The sequence below is a fragment of the Onychostoma macrolepis genome, chromosome 05 (genome assembly GCF_012432095.1).
Source record: "Onychostoma macrolepis isolate SWU-2019 chromosome 05, ASM1243209v1, whole genome shotgun sequence".
Taxonomy (NCBI): domain Eukaryota; kingdom Metazoa; phylum Chordata; class Actinopteri; order Cypriniformes; family Cyprinidae; genus Onychostoma; species Onychostoma macrolepis.
The window spans coordinates 23,162,756-23,180,716 of NC_081159.1; the positions used below are offsets into that span (position 1 = coordinate 23,162,756).

At 39.8% G+C, this 17,961-nt stretch overlaps 1 protein-coding gene across 5 annotated transcripts in view; it reads right to left on the reverse strand.

Annotated features, from left to right (window-relative positions):
- Positions 1–17,961, reverse strand: part of trpm6 (transient receptor potential cation channel, subfamily M, member 6) — a 39,480-nt gene that overhangs the window by 15,373 nt on the left and 6,146 nt on the right. For 2 of the 5 annotated variants that reach the window (XM_058774507.1, XM_058774508.1), the window contains exons 5-19: positions 17,679–17,856; positions 17,348–17,561; positions 16,112–16,236; positions 15,610–15,781; positions 15,347–15,521; positions 15,120–15,243; positions 13,780–13,852; positions 13,606–13,706; positions 13,390–13,524; positions 13,243–13,296; positions 12,440–12,580; positions 12,207–12,323; positions 11,848–12,095; positions 4,211–4,439; positions 3,111–3,266 (exon numbers count right to left, since the gene is read on the reverse strand). In XM_058774507.1, coding sequence (XP_058630490.1) covers positions 3,111–3,266; positions 4,211–4,439; positions 11,848–12,095; positions 12,207–12,323; positions 12,440–12,580; positions 13,243–13,296; positions 13,390–13,524; positions 13,606–13,706; positions 13,780–13,852; positions 15,120–15,243; positions 15,347–15,521; positions 15,610–15,781; positions 16,112–16,236; positions 17,348–17,561; positions 17,679–17,856 — 2,242 coding nt within the window. Of the gene's footprint in view, positions 1–3,110; positions 3,267–4,210; positions 4,440–11,843; positions 12,096–12,206; positions 12,324–12,439; positions 12,581–13,242; positions 13,297–13,389; positions 13,525–13,605; positions 13,707–13,779; positions 13,853–15,119; positions 15,244–15,346; positions 15,522–15,609; positions 15,782–16,111; positions 16,237–17,347; positions 17,562–17,678; positions 17,857–17,961 lie in introns of those variants that run through there. The other 3 variants (XM_058774509.1, XM_058774510.1, XM_058774512.1) reach the window with 3 other exon arrangements.

Sequence of the window (17,961 nt, forward strand, 5' to 3'; positions counted from 1 at the left end):
TTTCACAAAAAATCCGATTTCCGATTTAAATCGATTTTTCCCCCCCTACTTAAAATCAATCTGCAGACGACAAAGAAATTGTTCAAAACAAGTTTTAACTTTATTTTGTTTTGATTTTCCCTTCTGGGATTTGATCTGGATTCCCCCCTTGGGGTTAAAGTGCAATCAGAAACAACAAGCCAAAGAGACAAGATGGCAGGCCCATTTTCAACAGTGAAAATGTAACACAAAACATAACATATAACATAAAATATAACATAAAACATAAAATTATGTGACCCTTTTTGATAAGTTTTCTTTAAACACAAGTTTCACGTCTTGCTATTCAGTAGATAAGGTAGTTCTGATAAACGATGGACGATGACATCGTGGGGGTTAGGGGGTGTGCCCGAAGCGTGAATCCGTATTCAGAAAGGCACGGAAAACAAATAACAATTGCTAACCGTTGCCTGTTACAGTTACATTACAGTACATAAAATTTCACTTACCACATAAACAGAGTAAGGACAGATGACTCAGGACAATGACGAATGATTTGCAGATCATGAGTAAAACTGACAAACATCTAATCTTTAAAATGTGTGGTAAATACTGCCGCTCCATAGTATAAACACAGACGTATCTCTAGTCGCCAATCTCGCAAATGAAAGTGAAACTAAAAAGCAATCATGCATTCAAAAGCAGTTGCAATGCATAATAGCGGCTCCCTGAATCCCGCAATTTTATATACAGTATGATGATCACCCAATGATAAAACTGAGAGGGAAAGAAATATACATTTTCCTCCCATCTTGTATTTATTCTCCGCAGTGAGTCAATGTCATGGATGTAAGGGCAGAGCAAGTTTAAATATCTTTCTAGTCTATATTTCCATCTTGTAATTCCGCTGTTTTGGGTATTTAAAAAAATATATATTTGTAATAGAGCAGACACTGACTGTTGTTCATGTATTTATGTCCTCATTTGTCGAGACGGCAGACGCTGAAACGCTTCAGTATGTGTAGTAAACGAAACTGCGCGTCTGTGCATTCATTCATAATGAGAAACGCAGGATTCATATTTAAATGGTATTTTTGCAGCTTAACATTTACAGATACTAGTTCATATCGCGATTTGATTTAAGTGTGTAATGACCTACTTTTGATTTATTCATCCAAACTTTGACAAATTCAATGACATTCCGTGTTACACAGTAAATTCTGTTTTTATAACTAGATTCCGCGATTCCGTCCGCGTTTTTCAGCATCGTTTTTCTGCCCTGATCGCACCGTGACGCTCACGTGCGGTGTAGACACGGTGTGAGTTTTTTTTATGGGTTATGTTATAGCCCTGCTTGTTTTTTTTATGTTTTTATGAAATCTCTGTTTTGCTCATATCATCGTATTATTTACTGCCATGCGAGCCACAAATTAAAGCTTGGCGAGCCGCATGAGTCTCGTGAGCCGCGTAATGAGTAACACTGCTTTAAGGGATCCACATTCCGCAGTACATGTCATTTTCTTTCTGAACATGTTGGGATGCAGCGGATTGCGGGGGGGATCACGAAACCCTACCTAAACTCTAATATGGCAAACGCACTGGGGGAGGGCTGAGCCCATTCGGGACTACGGGAGTGTCAGCGGATGTTAAAGAGAAAACCGATTTTCATTCAAACAAATCGACGTAAACTACACATTCGAGTTAATCGATAAAATCGATTTATCGCCCAGCCCTAGCTCCTCCCTGGCGAATCCCCCTGAGGAGGGACCTTCTTTCTCAGGGGAGGGGCTCGATTTGGCATTCACGCCCAGATCTCTGTAACCTTCATGTTTGGTCCCTGGACGCGAGCAGGAGGAACTCAGAGACCTTTCACCAGCAGTGGTGAATACCATTACTCAGGCCAGAGCCTCCTCGACGAGGCGGTTATATGAACTGAAGTGGCGCATTTTCCTAAATTGGTGTTCTTCCCAGGGGAAGGACCCTCGGAGATGTGGTATTGGGTCTGTGCTCTCCTTCCTCCAAGGAGGTCTGGACAGGCACCTGTCTGCCTAAACACTTAAGGTGTATGTGGCCGCTATTGCGTCTAACCACGACACGGTGGGGAAGCACGATCTGATTATCAGGTTCCTCAGAGGTGCCCGGAGGTTGAACCCTCCAAGGCCACATCTCATTCCCTCTTGGGATCTCACTGTCGTCTTACAGGCCTTACAGAAAGATCCATTTGAGCCCCTTCAGTCAGTTGAGTTCAGTGCCCTCTCTATGAAGACGGCCCTCCTGACTGCACTCACTTCCGTCAAGAGGGTGTGGGGAACCTCCAAGCCCTCTCTGTTAACGAATCATGCCTGGAGTTCAGGCCGGCAGACTCTGACGTTGTCCTAAGACCTTGGCCTGGATATGTGCCCAAGGTTCCCACCACTCCTTTCAGGGACCAGGTGGTAATATTGCAAGCTATTCCCTCTCAAGAAGGGGACCCCGACCTGTCTTTGTTGTGCCCAGTGAGAGCCCTACGCACATACTTAGATCGCACTCAGATTTTCAGATGTTCTGAACAGCTCTTTATCTGCATTGGAGGACAGCAGATGGGGAAGGCTGTCTCCAGACAAAGATCTCCTACTGGATTGTGGATGCAATCCTAACGGCCTATCAGGCCAAAGGCCTACCCTGCCCTCTGGGAGTGAGGGCTCACTCTACCAGGGGCATGGCTGCATTAGCAGCCTTGGCGAACGGGGCCTCTCTAGCAGATATCTGTAGAGCTGCAGATTGGACTACACCTAATACATTTGCTAGATATTATAATCTACAAATGGAACTAGTTTCTTCTAGAGTCCTGAACGTCAGTTCTTTGACTCAAGAGACTGGTAGGGTGTAGAGCTTGCTGCCAGCAAATTCTGCACACCCAATTTCATTGGCCTTTTCTCAAAGATGTCAAAAATGTTTGGGCTCCCAAGAGCGAACCCTAGTGTCGTACACTCGACAAAACGTCTCTGTTCCATCCATCAGGGAATGAGGGTTACCATACGTAACCAAGACGTTTACATGCTACAAACACATAATTAGCATGTAGTGTGTTAACAGAACCATGAATGTTTGTTAAAGTGTGTGTAGTGTGAGTGTCTGTCTAGATTCCTTACTGCATTTGCTGCCCCTTCTTGCTCGGATGCCCCAGGGCTTCCTGGGTCCCACCCAAACTGCAAAGCTTCCTGGGGCTGAGGAACATGGGACATCTCTGCCTGACTCTTAAACTCTAGCATCTGAATGGCCACAGGCATCAGGATACTGGCAATAATCTGGAGAGAAAGGATGTGGTTTTGGACAAAAACCCCAAAACAAATCTGGGTCACAAATGTGCTGTTAAATGTTAAATGTCAAGAGAAAGAAAATAAAAAGAGTTAAATCTTTGACACATGGCAGTCAGCTTCAAAAATATGTGACCCTTCCTGTGAAAACCCAGCTAAAGTCATTTTTTTTAGATTTACTGTTTTCTACATAAAATCGTCCTACATAATGTACAGAACATTCTGTGAAAATACAAACTTGATATCTTTAACACTGACTGAATAAGACCATGTTAAAAATTGAAATGATAATGAAATTAATAGATAAAATCAAAATTTGAGGCTCGTTATCTCAGAATTAGATTTTTAGGTTTTCCACAGGCAGGGTCACATATGTTTGAAATGTAAGATATCTGTGTAATTTCTGTTTTGCTTCTGGGAAAGTTGATGGATGAGTCATTTCTTATTTTTATTTTTGCCTCTTTGTTGTGTAATTACAGCAGAGAATAATAAGGAATTTCTGCAGTGAAAGAGGAGAATGGGATCGAAGCATGTTGCAGGTAAGACTTAAACCTGCATTTTTCATGTAAGCACCACAGTCCAACATGTCTGGATGCACTTCTGCTAATAATACCATGCATAAGTAAATTATGCATTCATATTTGAGAAATATGATTATATTCCTGATTAAACAAGTCTGTAATGTAGCTTGCAACATGGTGATGTTTATAATTCAACAACACCCCAAATACTAAACCTTTAAAATCAACCAAATTCAACAGATAATTACCCATTCTGCAGCTTTGTAACTGCAGAAAGTAAATGACAACTAATTAAAAATACCAATGTCCAGCTATTAAAAAAGAGTGGTTCATATTAGCTATGATGTAGAAGAAGAGGATTTTAAAGTAAGTTACACTTTTTAAACAATCATCAAGCATCTCAATTCAACACACCTTGAACCAGGAGTTCTTGCTCAAGTTGAGCCGGCCCATCCACAGGTCTGTGAGGAGCATCTGAGTGCAGTTGTGAGCCACAAAGGGCCTGAGTCTTGAGGAGACGGCCATTTGCAGACAGGTGAAGTTACTCCAGTCCTTCATCTCCCAGGTCAGCAGCTTCATCGCCATGCGTTCATTCTTTCTGAAAGCCTGATCCAAGAGATCCACAGCCAACTGTCCAAACTCTCTAAAAGATCAATGCAATCACATTGCGTTGTTTTAACAACTTCTTTTTTATCACTAGACAAGTTCCAAACTCAAAATCTTTAAACATATCTGAATCTTTCAATATTCAGTTACTTCTAATCCAATGAAATCCCCATTAAGCAACATTTAGCTATGGTGGCCCAGTAGTGCACAACACAACGCATAGGACTAATTTCATTGTGTTGTGCTAATTTTGTTGTGCTGCAACTAGTTTCTGTTGTGTTGTGGCTCATTTCGATTGTGTTGTGCTAATTTTGTTGTGTTGTAGCTTGTTTCCGTTGTGTTGCGATTTGATTCCATTGTGTCAGTTGTGATGTGCTAATTTCGTTGTGTTGTGACTTGTTTCCGTTGTGTTGTGCCAATTTCGTTGTGGCTTGTTTCTGTTGTGTGTTGCAGCTTGTTTCCATTGTGTTCCCTGAAAACATATCCTTGCGAGGCCCTTACTGGCTTTTTGCGGGCTAGAGCCAGCCCACAGCTTTGAGTTCACCGCATGCTCTCTGTGAGCAGGCCACACTAGCGGACTGTCCACATTAATCCCATGATAGCCCAGTGTTTTGTGTAGGTAGCCCTGTAATGCAACTAGGAGAATACAAACAACATTGACTGGCCATTCTGTAGCCACTCAATTGAACTGGAATGGCTCAAACTAAAAGAAACCTTTTCACAACCTGTTGTTTCATATAGGCCAGGGATCTTCAAATCTAGCTCACGAGATCCACTTTCCTGCAGAGTTTGGTTCTAACCTTAACCAAACACACTTGAGCATGCTAATCAAAGTCTTCAGGATTACTAGAAAATCACAGGTGGGTGAGTTTGATCAAAGTTGGAGCTAAACTCTGCAGGAAAGTGGATCTCTTGAGCCATATTTGAGGTGTAACAGACATGAGCCTGTTAATAAGAATTTTGTAGGCAGTTTTCTTCCTTACCAGTAGGGATGCTAGGGTGTTTTAAGTTTCCTTAAGTAAAGCCTTGTGGGTAGAGGGAGTTAGCAAGCAGCAGTAGCTGTGTCCTGGTTGGGAAATGTGTCATTTCAAGCCCAGTATAAAGGAGTTGTTGTTTTTCTTTTTTTATATTTAAAAGTGTACATTGCTGATGTTTTTTTGCAGAGATGTTACATGTATGTATGGCCTATGTTTGAATTGATGCTAAGAGTTTAAGACAGTGTATTTGTATGCATTTTATAAGGACTCTTTATTGGTGAGGTTACCACATCATGGTCCAGTTTGAGTATGGATTTAAAGTTCTTTTCGATGTGAGACCATAGTCTGAACTATTTTTGACTGTTCCTGGTTAGGAAGAGTCTGCTGTTTGAGACCTGTGGCGTGTTTTCACTATAAGAGGTTGGATTATTCATTTGCTATCAGCCAACTTCAGCTATAGACAGTGTTTGGACACTGATGCACTACAGGTAAGACTTTCACACACATCAACTTTCACATGACAAAACCTTACAATCTTACATTGCTTTCTTTTTTTGTTTGTTTTTTGTGTGTATTTTTGTGTATTTACATTGGCTATATGTATCTGTATTAACTAGGGGTGACCCTGAATAGTCGACAATTCGATGCTTCGATTCGAGGAGCCTGATTCGACTCCCAATCTCACAGTCAAATATTCGCGGGGTGTTATGATCATACCATTTTGGCTATATGGGGTGCTCAATGTCTGATTTCACATAGAACTACCGGTTTTCTCCCAATAATTTAATATACAGCCTATTATGATAATGCTGTAAATAAGAATCTGAAAAGAAAAAAAAAGCTTTAAATAAATATTTTAACGTGCGTGAACAAATCCAACCACCCCTATAGATTTAAGTTTCACTTTCCATAATCCGTGACCGACAGAGGAGCATATTGGCGGCAAGGATTTAAAACTTTAACAAGACTCAAACTGACGCAGAGTGAAAGCCTGGATTTTTTTCGATCAGGTAGGATACAAGTGATTTCAAAACATTTCAGCCGGTTTATATATATCGTGTATATATTATTTATCTCGTATAAGATGCATTTGGTAGAGTCGCTGCAGTAAAACGCTTTATTGAACAGTGATTATCTCTTCAGTGCGCAGCGCGAGCAGGACAAACAACTATGCAGAATAGTTCTAACTATGACTGGGACTGTCATATACCCATAACATTATAATGAGAACACTATTATAATAAAACACTGTGAATTTTTAGAGTTTAGTTCCCTTGTTTCTGCACGTTGTTGAGTCAAGAACGCGTCCACAAAAGAAGTTCAGAGCCGCGCAGACACGTTCATGCATCGGGGCGTTTTGTGCATATAGCCTATAAGTTGTTATATTAACGTTATGTTGTATAAATAATGAAGCGTATTTTATATGAGATAAATGAGTTCAATCCCACTGATTAAAAACCTTCTATGAAATAATTAATTCTACTGGTCATTCAGCGTGCACAGCTCAAAACAGAAATGCAGAACATTAATAACTGTCATATACATAACGTTATAATGAGAGCACTATTGTAAAAAATGTTGTGAATTCTTAGGGTTTCGCTGACGTTTAAAGGAACACTCCACTTTTTTTGGAAATAGGCTCATTCTCCAACTCCCCCAGAGTTAATACTCATTAATAATGAGTTTTACCGTTTTGGAATCCATTCAGCCGATCTCCGGGTCTGGCGATAGCACTTTTAGCATAACAGCATAGATCATTGAATCCGATTAGACCAGTAGCATCGCGTTCAAAAATGACCAAGAGTTTCGATATTTGTCCTATTTAAAACTTGACTCTTCTGTGGTTATATTGTGTACTAAGACCGGCAGAAAATGAAAAGTTGCAATTTTCTAGGCCAATTTGGCTAGAACTATACTCTCATTCGGCGTAATAATCAAGGAACTTTGCTGCCGTACCATGGCGCAGTGATATTACGTGGCGCCTGAAAGTAGTCCCCAGCTATATTATAACTGGGTACCTGGCTGGGGACTACTTTCAGGCGCTGCGTATCACTGCACCTGCTGTGGCCATGGTATGGCAGCAAAGTTCCTTGATTATTACCGAATGAGAGTATAGTTCTTAATCATATCAGCCTGAAAATCGCAACTTTTCATTTTCTGCCGGTCTTAGTACACCATATAACTACAGAAGAGTCAAGTTTTAAATAGGGCAACATCGAAACTCTTGGTCATTTTTGAACGCGATGCTAGTGGTCTAATCGGATTCAATGATCTATGCTGTTATGCTAAAAGTGCTATCGCCAGATCCAGAGATCAGCTGAATGGATTCAAAAACGGTAAAACTCAACTTATTAACTCTGGGGGAGTTGGAGAATGAGCCTATTTCCAAAAAAAGTGGAGTGTTCCTTTAATGTTAACTATCTTTTAATCAAAACATAAAACATTATTCACTCCCTTTGTATCTGCGAGGCGTCCATTACACATTTTCCCTGTGTGTTAAAGTCAGTATTTATGACTGTCTAATGTCTGACTTGACTCTTGGTAATGTATTTTGCCCTGCCCCCAAACATATGATTCGACTATCAGTCGACTGTCAGCAAGATTCGAAAATTCCAATTCGACTATGAAAATCCTTAGTCGGGGACACCCCTAGTATTAACCTGAATTGAATGTTTTCTATTTTGTATTTAATAAATCCATTGATTTGAAATCCCTTTGAATACTGTACATTTTTGGCAATACAGACATTAGTTACGTGGTGACTGCATCCATTTCAGATGTATAATAACTGTTTTTCCCAAAGACTTAAGTTATAGTAGCTGAAAAGTATTTAAAGTGAAACCGATGTATTGTTGTAGATCAGGGGTGCCCAACCCTGTTCCTGGAGATCTACCTTCCTGCAGAGTTTAGCTCCAACCATGATCAAACACAATAGAACCAACTAAGTAGGATCTGAAGGAGTACTTGATAATTACAGACAAGTGTGTTTGATCAGGGTTGGAACTGAACTCTGCAGGAAGGTAGATCTCCAGGAACAGGATTGGGCACCCCTGTTGTAGATTATTAGTGCGGGCCCTGTGTGGGCCTAGTGAGAGCTTCCTGGGGGCTAAGCATGGGCTGCCCGTGCAGCGCCAGCACTAAGGGACCAACGTTTTGCCAAAGAGCAAAGGCTCAGAGGCCCTGCACTGGCAGCCCGCTGGGGCCCTTAGGCAAGCCCTAAGTGGGCCCGTAAAGGGGCAGTGCATGCTTGTTTGCAGGGTTTTTAATTTCTCTGTCTTGTGGCTTGTTTCCAATGTGTTGTGCAAATTTCATTGTGTTATAACTTGTTTGCATAGTGTTACGACTTGTTTCCATTGTGTTGTACTAATTTCATTGTGTTGTGGCTTGTTTCCTTTGTGTTGTGCTAATTTTGCTGTGTTGTGGCTTGTTTCCATTGTGTTGCAACTTGTTTCCATTGTGTTGTGCTAATTTCGTTGTTGCGACTTGTTTCCATTGTATTGCGGCTTGTTTCCATTGTGTTGTGGCTTGTTTCCGTTGTGTTGTGACTTGTTTCCGTTGTGTTGCGACTTGTTTCCATTGTGTTGCAACTTGTTTCCATTGTGTTGTGCTAATTTCGTTGTGTTGTGGCTTGTTTCCATTGTGCTGCAAATTGTTTCCATTGTGTTGCGACTTGTTTCCATTGTCTTGCGGCTTGTTTCCATTGTGTTGTGCTAATTTCATTGTGTTGTGGCTTGTTTCCGTTGTGTTGCGACTTGTTTCCATTGTGTTGTGCTAATTTCATTGTGTTGTGGCTTGTTTCCGTTGTGTTGCGACTTGTTTCCATTGTGTTGCGACTTGTTTCCATTGTGTTGTGCTAATTTCATTGTGTTGTGGCTTGTGTCCATTGTGTTGCAACTTGTTTCCATTGTATTGCGGCTTGTTTCCATTGTGTTGCGACTTGTTTCCATTGTATTGCGGCTTGTTTCCATTGTGTTGCGACTTGTTTCCGTTGTGTTGCGACTTGTTTCCATTGTGTTGCAACTTGTTTCCATTGCGTTGTGCTAATTTCGTTGTGTTGTGGCTTGTGTCCATTGTGTTGCAACTTTTTCCATTGTCTTGCAACTTGTTTCCATTGTCTTGCAACTTGTTTCCATTGTGTTGTGGCTTGTTTCCATTGTGTTGCGGCTTGTTTCCATTGTGTTGTGCTAATTTCGTTGTGTTGTGGCTTGTTTCCTTTATGTTGTGCTAATTTTGTTGTGTTGTGCTAATTTCATTGTGTTGCGACTTGTTTCCATTGTGTTGCAGCTTGTTTCCATTGTGTTGTGCTAATTTGGTTGTGTTGTGGCTTGTTTCCTTTATGTTGTGCTAATTTCATTGTGTTGTGGCTTGTTTCCGTTGTGTTGGGACTTGTTTCCATTGTGTTGCAACTTGTTTCCATTGTGTTGTGCTAATTTGGTTGTGTTGTGGCTTGTTTCCTTTGTGTTGTGCTAATTTCATTGTGTTGTGGCTTGTTTCCATTGTGTTGCGACTTGTTTCCATTGTGTTGCGGCTTGTTTCCATTGTGTTGTGCTAATTTTGTTGTGTTGTGCTAATTTTGTTGTGTTGTGGCTTGTTTTCCCGTTGTGTTGCGACTTGTTTCCATTGTGTTGCGACTTGTTTCCACTGTGTTGCGACTTGTTTCCGTTGTGTTGCGACTTGTTTCCGTTGTGTTGCGACTTGTTTCCATTGTGTTGCAACTTGTTTCCATTGTGTTGTGCTAATTTCGTTGTGTTGTGGCTTGTTTCCATTGTGTTGCAACTTTTTCCATTGTCTTGCAACTTGTTTCCATTGTGTTGCGACTTCTTTCCATTGTGTGCGACTTGTTTCCATTGTCTTGCGATTTGTTTCCATTGTGTTGTGCTAATTTCATTGTGTTGTGGCTTGTTTCCGTTGTGTTGCGACTTGTTTCCATTGTGTTGTGCTAATTTCATTGTGTTGTGGCTTGTTTCCGTTGTGTTGCGACTTGTTTCCATTGTGTTGCGACTTGTTTCCATTGTGTTGTGCTAATTTCATTGTGTTGTGGCTTGTTTCCGTTGTGTTGCGACTTGTTTCCATTGTGTTGCGACTTGTTTCCATTGTGTTGCGACTTGTTTCCGTTGTGTTGCGACTTGTTTCCGTTGTGTTGCGACTTGTTTCCATTGTGTTGCGGCTTGTTTCCATTGCGTTGTGCTAATTTCGTTGTGTTGTGGCTTGTTTTTCCATTGTGTTGCAACTTTTTTCCATTGTCTTGCAACTTGTTTCCATTGTGTTGCGACTTCTTTCCATTGTGTCGTGGCTTGTTTCCTTTGTGTTGTGCTAATTTCGTTGTGTTGTGGCTTGTTTCCATTGTGTTGTGAATTGTTTTCATTGTGTTGCGACTTGTTTCCATTGTGTTGCAGCTTGTTTCCATTGTGTTGTGCTAATTTGGTTGTGTTGTGGCTTGTTTCCTTTATGTTGTGCTAATTTCATTGTGTTGTGGCTTGTTTCCGTTGTGTTGGGACTTGTTTCCATTGTGTTGCAACTTGTTTCCATTGTGTTGTGCTAATTTGGTTGTGTTGTGGCTTGTTTCCTTTGTGTTGTGCTAATTTCATTGTGTTGTGGCTTGTTTCCATTGTGTTGCGACTTGTTTCCATTGCGTTGTGCTAATTTCGTTGTGTTGTGGCTTGTTTCCATTGTGTTGCAACTTTTTCCATTGTCTTGCAACTTGTTTCCATTGTGTTGCGACTTCTTTCCATTGTGTCGTGGCTTGTTTCCATTGTGTGGCTTGTTTCCTTTGTGTTGTGCTAATTTCGTTGTGTTGTGGCTTGTTTCCATTGTGTTGTGAATTGTTTTCATTGTGTTGCGACTTGTTTCCATTGTGTTGCAGCTTGTTTCCATTGTGTTGTGCTAATTTGGTTGTGTTGTGGCTTGTTTCCTTTATGTTGTGCTAATTTCATTGTGTTGTGGCTTGTTTCCGTTGTGTTGGGACTTGTTTCCATTGTGTTGCAACTTGTTTCCATTGTGTTGTGCTAATTTGGTTGTGTTGTGGCTTGTTTCCTTTGTGTTGTGCTAATTTCATTGTGTTGTGGCTTGTTTCCATTGTGTTGCGACTTGTTTCCATTGTGTTGCGGCTTGTTTCCATTGTGTTGTGCTAATTTTGTTGTGTTGTGCTAATTTTGTTGTGTTGTGGCTTGTTTTCCCGTTGTGTTGCGACTTTTTTCCATTGTCTTGCGATTTGTTTCCATTGTGTTGTGGCTCGTTTCCATTTATTTGTGCTAATTTCGTTGTGTTGTGGCTTGTGTCCATTGTGTTGCGACTTGTTTTCTTCAAGTTTAGTCTTGTTTCCGTTGTGTTGCATCTAGTTTCCGTTGTATTGTGGCTTGTTTCCACTGTGTTTTGGAGATATTGTTGTATTGTGCACTATTGGGCCACTGTATTTAGCACATGTTGTTTGTATTACAAGCTTTAGAGTGAGGAAAAACACAAACTGACAGAGAGTTCTTCTTCAGCTCCTCTGCCATGCTGTCACCCATATTACTCTCTCTGGCTTCCACTGCCATAGCACGGTAAAGCTTGCAGGCCACAACCGCCCTGGCCATAGCCTGCTCTCCATGCTGCCATAGGAACATCGCCATCTCTTGCCGATGCTTGAGCACTGCCCACACAAATAGGTCGTTAAACGTGCGTACAAACTCGGGGCTCGGGGTTGACTTGAAGTCCTGATGCACTACCACACCCTCCTGCAAAGACACAATTCTGGGTGTTTTTAATAAATGGAATGATTGTGAATATATTCATAAGTGTACGACTCAATGCTGCGACTGTGAACAAAATGGAGATGTTGAAAGAACCTGGTGTCTGCACGGCCGAGCAGTTCTGTGGAAATGGGAGTGAGATGGGGAGGTCTCTGGAGTTGGAGCTGTTTTCCTGGCTTTACTGAAAGGGCTGGATCTCTCCTTACCACCCTCCTGTCCCAGATCAAAAAGCTCATTAAATTTAAGTTCAATAATGTCTAAAATAAATGGAAACTCAAAACACAGAAATGCATGGATTACTATCTAAATGAATGGGAAAGAAAGCAGACCTTAGCTGGGTTATGGAAGCGACTGTACATGGCTCTGAAGCTCTTGCGTGTATATGTGCTTCGATAAGCTCCACCAATTAGGTATTCAATCACCATTCCAACGTCGATTAAAGATATCCTATAAACAGCAGGCAGACGAGTCTACAAAAACAGAAAATGCTTATGGACCCCTTGGTGGATTGACAAATGGAGCATTTTAGCCCTGGCCTTCAATAACGGTATGTAATATATAATATATTTTGGGTTCAGTAAAACTTTAGTTTGGAGTCAGAGTAAGATTATTTTATGTTTTTGAAGGGAGTCTCCAATGCTCACCAAGGCTGCATTTTGTATTAAAAATCCAACAAAAAGGGTAATATTATAAAATACAGTAAACTTATAATATTTTTCCAATTAAAAATAAGTTTTCTTTTGTAATATACAGTAGTCAACATTTGAAGTGGATCAAATAAGTTCATCAAAGTTGTCCTAAGACAAGAACGTATTTTGGTTTTAGGTTTTAGGACAACTTTGATGAAAGGTTTTGATCCACTTCGAATGTTGACTAGTGTAGTTTAAATTGTAATTTATTTCTGTGAGAATTACTCTAGACTTCAGTGTCATGTGATCCTTTAGAAATCATTGTAATATGCTGATTTAATGCTCAGTTAATTAAGTTAATTAATTATGTTAATATTGTATTTTTGTTTAAAGCACATTTCAATTCTTTTCCACAAAAATTCAAACAGTAATTGTCTGACTTCTTGCTGACAACCCACACAATGAAGAACATAAATAACTTCAAGGTTGCACTTTACACAAACCTGTTTGGCATCCTCGATGATGTGTCGAAGAAAATGATCTGAGGATCCTTTATGCTGGAAAATACAAATGATTCATTGTAAGAAGTATCAGAGATATTCGCTTGTATGAGAGACAAAAGCTTCCTGCAAGTAGTAAATGGATATTACGGTGTTGTAGAGCTGTTCCAGACGAGAAATGGTCAAGAAGCGGCTCATGGTCATGCCGTTCTCAATCAGCAGCTTCACAAAACTGACACGATCCATTACCAATGCATCCAACATGGTCTGCTCCAGAGATCCCACCTACCAAATCCAGCACTGGATTATACACATCTGCTCTAACTCACAAATGCCTTAATCCTGGCCGTAAAATCATAACTGTACCTTCCATTGTTGTCCGTACACCACAATGTTGTCCTTTGCCACATCAGCTCTGTCCCAGGCCAATGTGATGTTTAGCTGCTCCTCAGGGGAAGCTCTGGTACCTGTATTTTCATTTTTTGGATGAACAACCACATTAATCCAATATTTAATTAATATGATAACAATATTACATACCTCTCAGTGATGTAGTCAGGATCGCAACATCTGCCTCTTGAAGGTCCTCAGATTCAGAGTCAAAAATGGTGATCTAAAATAAAAAATCATCGAAGTATGACCTCATTAAAGAAATCAGTCCATAAAGAAAATGAATTTTAACCAATACAGATGGCCAGCATTAAAACAGATTTGTAAACTAGTGGCACTGCTGTGGTGTCATGTTCAATATAGCCAGCAGTTACTTATTTTGTTTGGTATTAGTATGAAACCACCAGCATCCCATGCCAATATATAAATGCATGTAACTCTATAAGACACCCAGAGGAGATGTTCTTCTCTTAACATGCCTTTGGCATTTCTTCTTCACATGAGTGATTCATACCCAATCAAAGAATCTGTGTGCCTGGGGACCAAATTAATCCCTTCTACTCGATTAATATGGAAATACGTTTCATGCGCCATCATTCCAATTATTCTGTTCTCTCTCAATTTAGAAGCTCAGAGATGTGGGATGGGTGTGGTAAACTACAACATTCTGTTTGATGGAGGCTTAGCATCAGAGCTTTCGGCGTAGTGACAGAGACCGATACACAGCAGGCATCTTATCACACAAAACAACCAGTGTTTACCGCCAAGTAGGAGGAGAGAGGAAGAAGACAGAAGAAGAGGAAACAGCCAGAGAAATGCAGAAGGGGTTTTTGAATATGTTGCACTAGGTTCACAGCTTTGAGGACAAGAACTTCGCTGATGAGTGAGGAGTTTGAGATTAAGTCAGGACCGACTGGTATTTCCTGAACTGATGATTAGAATCTGCAAACTGATCTGCATCTCCTAAAACCATGAGAGTGGAAATGCCTTTTAACCATTTTAATTTTAGTTTCGGTTTTGGTGTTAGTTAACTATACTAACCCTGGTGAGCACATAATTAAAACAATCCAATCATTCGTCATCATCTATCCAGAAACAGTCAGCCATAATAAATAAATAAACAAACAATGAACTGCAAAAAAAGAAAAAAGAAAAATGCTTTTCTTACTTTCTTATCACTCTACAAACAAAAATAATTATTAATTTTATTTTATTTTTGGTACCTAGCCATGGACTACGATTCATATCTACAGAGTGAGATATGAATCGTAGTCCATGGCTAGGCACAAAAAATAAAATGAAATTAATAATTATATTTGTTTGTAGAGTGATACAAGAGACATGAAACTAGCAGAGCTATGTAGAAAACCAGTTGTTTGGGACAATGGTCAATGACACGGTTTAGCAGCCATTATACAAAAATTTGACATAATTTGACCAATCAGGGTCATGTGTTCCAACGAGATGTAAAATAAGGTTATTTAACTTACAAGCTCTCTATATTCCATGCATTCCGTGAGTATGCTGAGAAGTTCAGAGGCCTCTTGTCTGTCCACAACAAACATTTCCTGAATCCTCAGCAGGACATCCTCCTTAATATCTGAGTCCAAATTTCTATGGCAAATATACGAGACATACATAAAGAAACAGGTCAAACTATTCAATATAACAGAACCCAAACATTATTTGAGTTCATAGACACTTATGTGAGACATGCCTTTCTACAGCTGTTTGTTTGTGTATTAAAGCCAGCAGGTCTGCAGCTCTGCCTGTTCCCTCAAACACCAGCACTGGCACAGGAGAACTTCTGCGCACATATTCCAGCACCACTGAGAGGATGGCAGGACCCCCTTCTACTACAACACACACTAAAGGCACATGCTGAGGCAGCCCTAAAATCAATAAACATGCATATATGCATCAGACATGCACATATCTTTTAACTCAAAAGACATTTGACATTTGTAAGAAAACACTTACTAGGGTGGATTTTCTGAAAGTGTATATGCCTTTCTAGCCTTTTCCTCAAGTCTATTTGACAACCTGATTTACCCATGGTCCCATCATCAACTAACAGGAAGTGTGAATGAATGCCGTTCAGGCTGGCACGTTTACTCAAAGGATTACCTAGAGCCTGGTAGTGCCTCAAAACCTAGGAAAATAAACCTCAACATCAGTATAGCAGAACCAAAACAAAATACAGAAAAAATATATAACATAACACATGAAATAAACCAGTACACATAATAATTGAACAAAATAACAATTAATAAATTGTTAATGTCACAGATTTACTGCAGTGGTCCAGAAATGCATAATCTTAAATGCATTATTTGTTTTATATCATCACATTTCTTTGTTCTGAATTTCTCAAAATCCAGGTTTAAACGATTTTGAATTCTGACTTCGAATCCCCCTCAACTCAGATCCCACTGTACATTGTAATGTAATTCAATAACGTAGTGTAGAAATGAAAACTCACATCCCGGCCAATAAGGTCACTGTTATTCTCAATAATGCCCCAGGGTGTGATCCCGACAACATTCCTCTTCCTGTGGTCATGTGACCCATACACTTTTACAGCATCACCAACATACTTAGACACACCTGAATGCAAGAAGAAAGAAGGTCCAGTGTTGTTACTATTACTACTAAAACTATTAAAAATGTTTTTTGGTAATTGAAATATAGAGCTGAAATAAAATTAAATCTAAAAAATAAGATGAAAACTTTAACAAGATATGTAATTGAAATGAGAAATACTGCCTTGGCAAGTAAGTGAAATCAATACATTGTTTAAGTACCCGCAATACTGCAATATAGATGTTTTTTTTTTAAGAAAATGAATAAAATTTAAAAAAAAACATAGGGTTCAACGGGTACAACCAATGTGCTATTCACTGCGTGTAAAATGTATAATTGCAGAAAAAATATATACGTTGTATTGAACATTAATGGAGCAACAGATTTTGTGTGAAAATAAAATATCCAATCAACACAAACTCAGCACACCTGAGAAACTGATAGGTGCGTAAGAAAAAAACACTCCAACAACAAAGTGGAATCCACACAATAAAAAATTATGATCCCGTACACTGTGGGTCCATGCTAAATATAGAAATTTATTACAAAAAACAGCGACGTTTCAGCCCACTGACCTTCATCAAGCTTGATGAAGTTTTAACATTTAAAAACTGTTGCTTTAATTATCTTAAACAAAACTGAAAATTGTTAAGACCCTTGTCTCAAAAGATATGCATTAATTTTAGCGATTCTCATTTGCTACTTAAATCTACAACATTTTAAAAAACATAAAATATTAGGTCAAGTAAGCACAGAATCAACTTTGCACTGCTGCGCGCGATCGCATCAAAGATCAGACAAATAAACACTTGCATGTTGAAAAGCGAATGTTTTGCAAAGTGCTAAACCATGTTTTTGTGCCATCTAGTGGTTTAGATGAAAATAATATCAAAGGCGCCTTTTACCCCAGGGCGCCTTTAGCAAAATTTGTCAAACTTAAAAATATGAAAACTGAAAATATAAAAATAAAAGCCAATTTAAAATATGAATAAATGCTACACTAAGATATAAATAATACTAAAATAACCGTGATATGGTCATAATGATATGATAGAAGTTATATGCTTCACTAGAAAACAGTGTGAAACCAAAAACAAGACATTTAAAGTATATGCATCCAGCCACAAACACAAACCCGTATTGATCCCGTCAGTCAGTATCCACGCTCCAGTGCTCTCTGCAGCTGTGATGAGCCCTGTGCTGAAAGCCTGGCACACCCGTGGAGACAGAGGGAAGTTGTCTGTCCCTCCATGCACCGAGATCACCAACTTGGGCATCTCCATGTGCCATTCTCTCAGCATCAGTTGGACCAGGAGCTCTGGTGGAGTGTCACAGGAAAGACGCACATACTGTAGAGAAAATAGCACTTTACTGTATGAACTATGCACAATTCTATATTATAAATACACTGTTAATAGATATAAACACATCTGCCTGATAAGTTTTTCTTCCTTGTAAATACCAACCTTGGCACGACATGTGCGCTTTGTGCTGCCCTGGAAGTCCAGTGATCCAAAAGCATCAGTGGGGCTGACGCTGGTGTGTTGCAGCACTGACCACTCCTCCTCATCAGGACCAGGGCCATGTCCCAGCAAGCCAGAGTGCAGACCCACATGCTCCGCGATCAGCCTCCCACAGCAACATCTGAGGAAAGAGATGAAATGAGCCAAGCTGAATGAGAATAGAAGAGAGATAAAAGGTTTGGAAGCTTGTTTCCATCACGGAATTAAAAAGAAATGAGGTAATTGT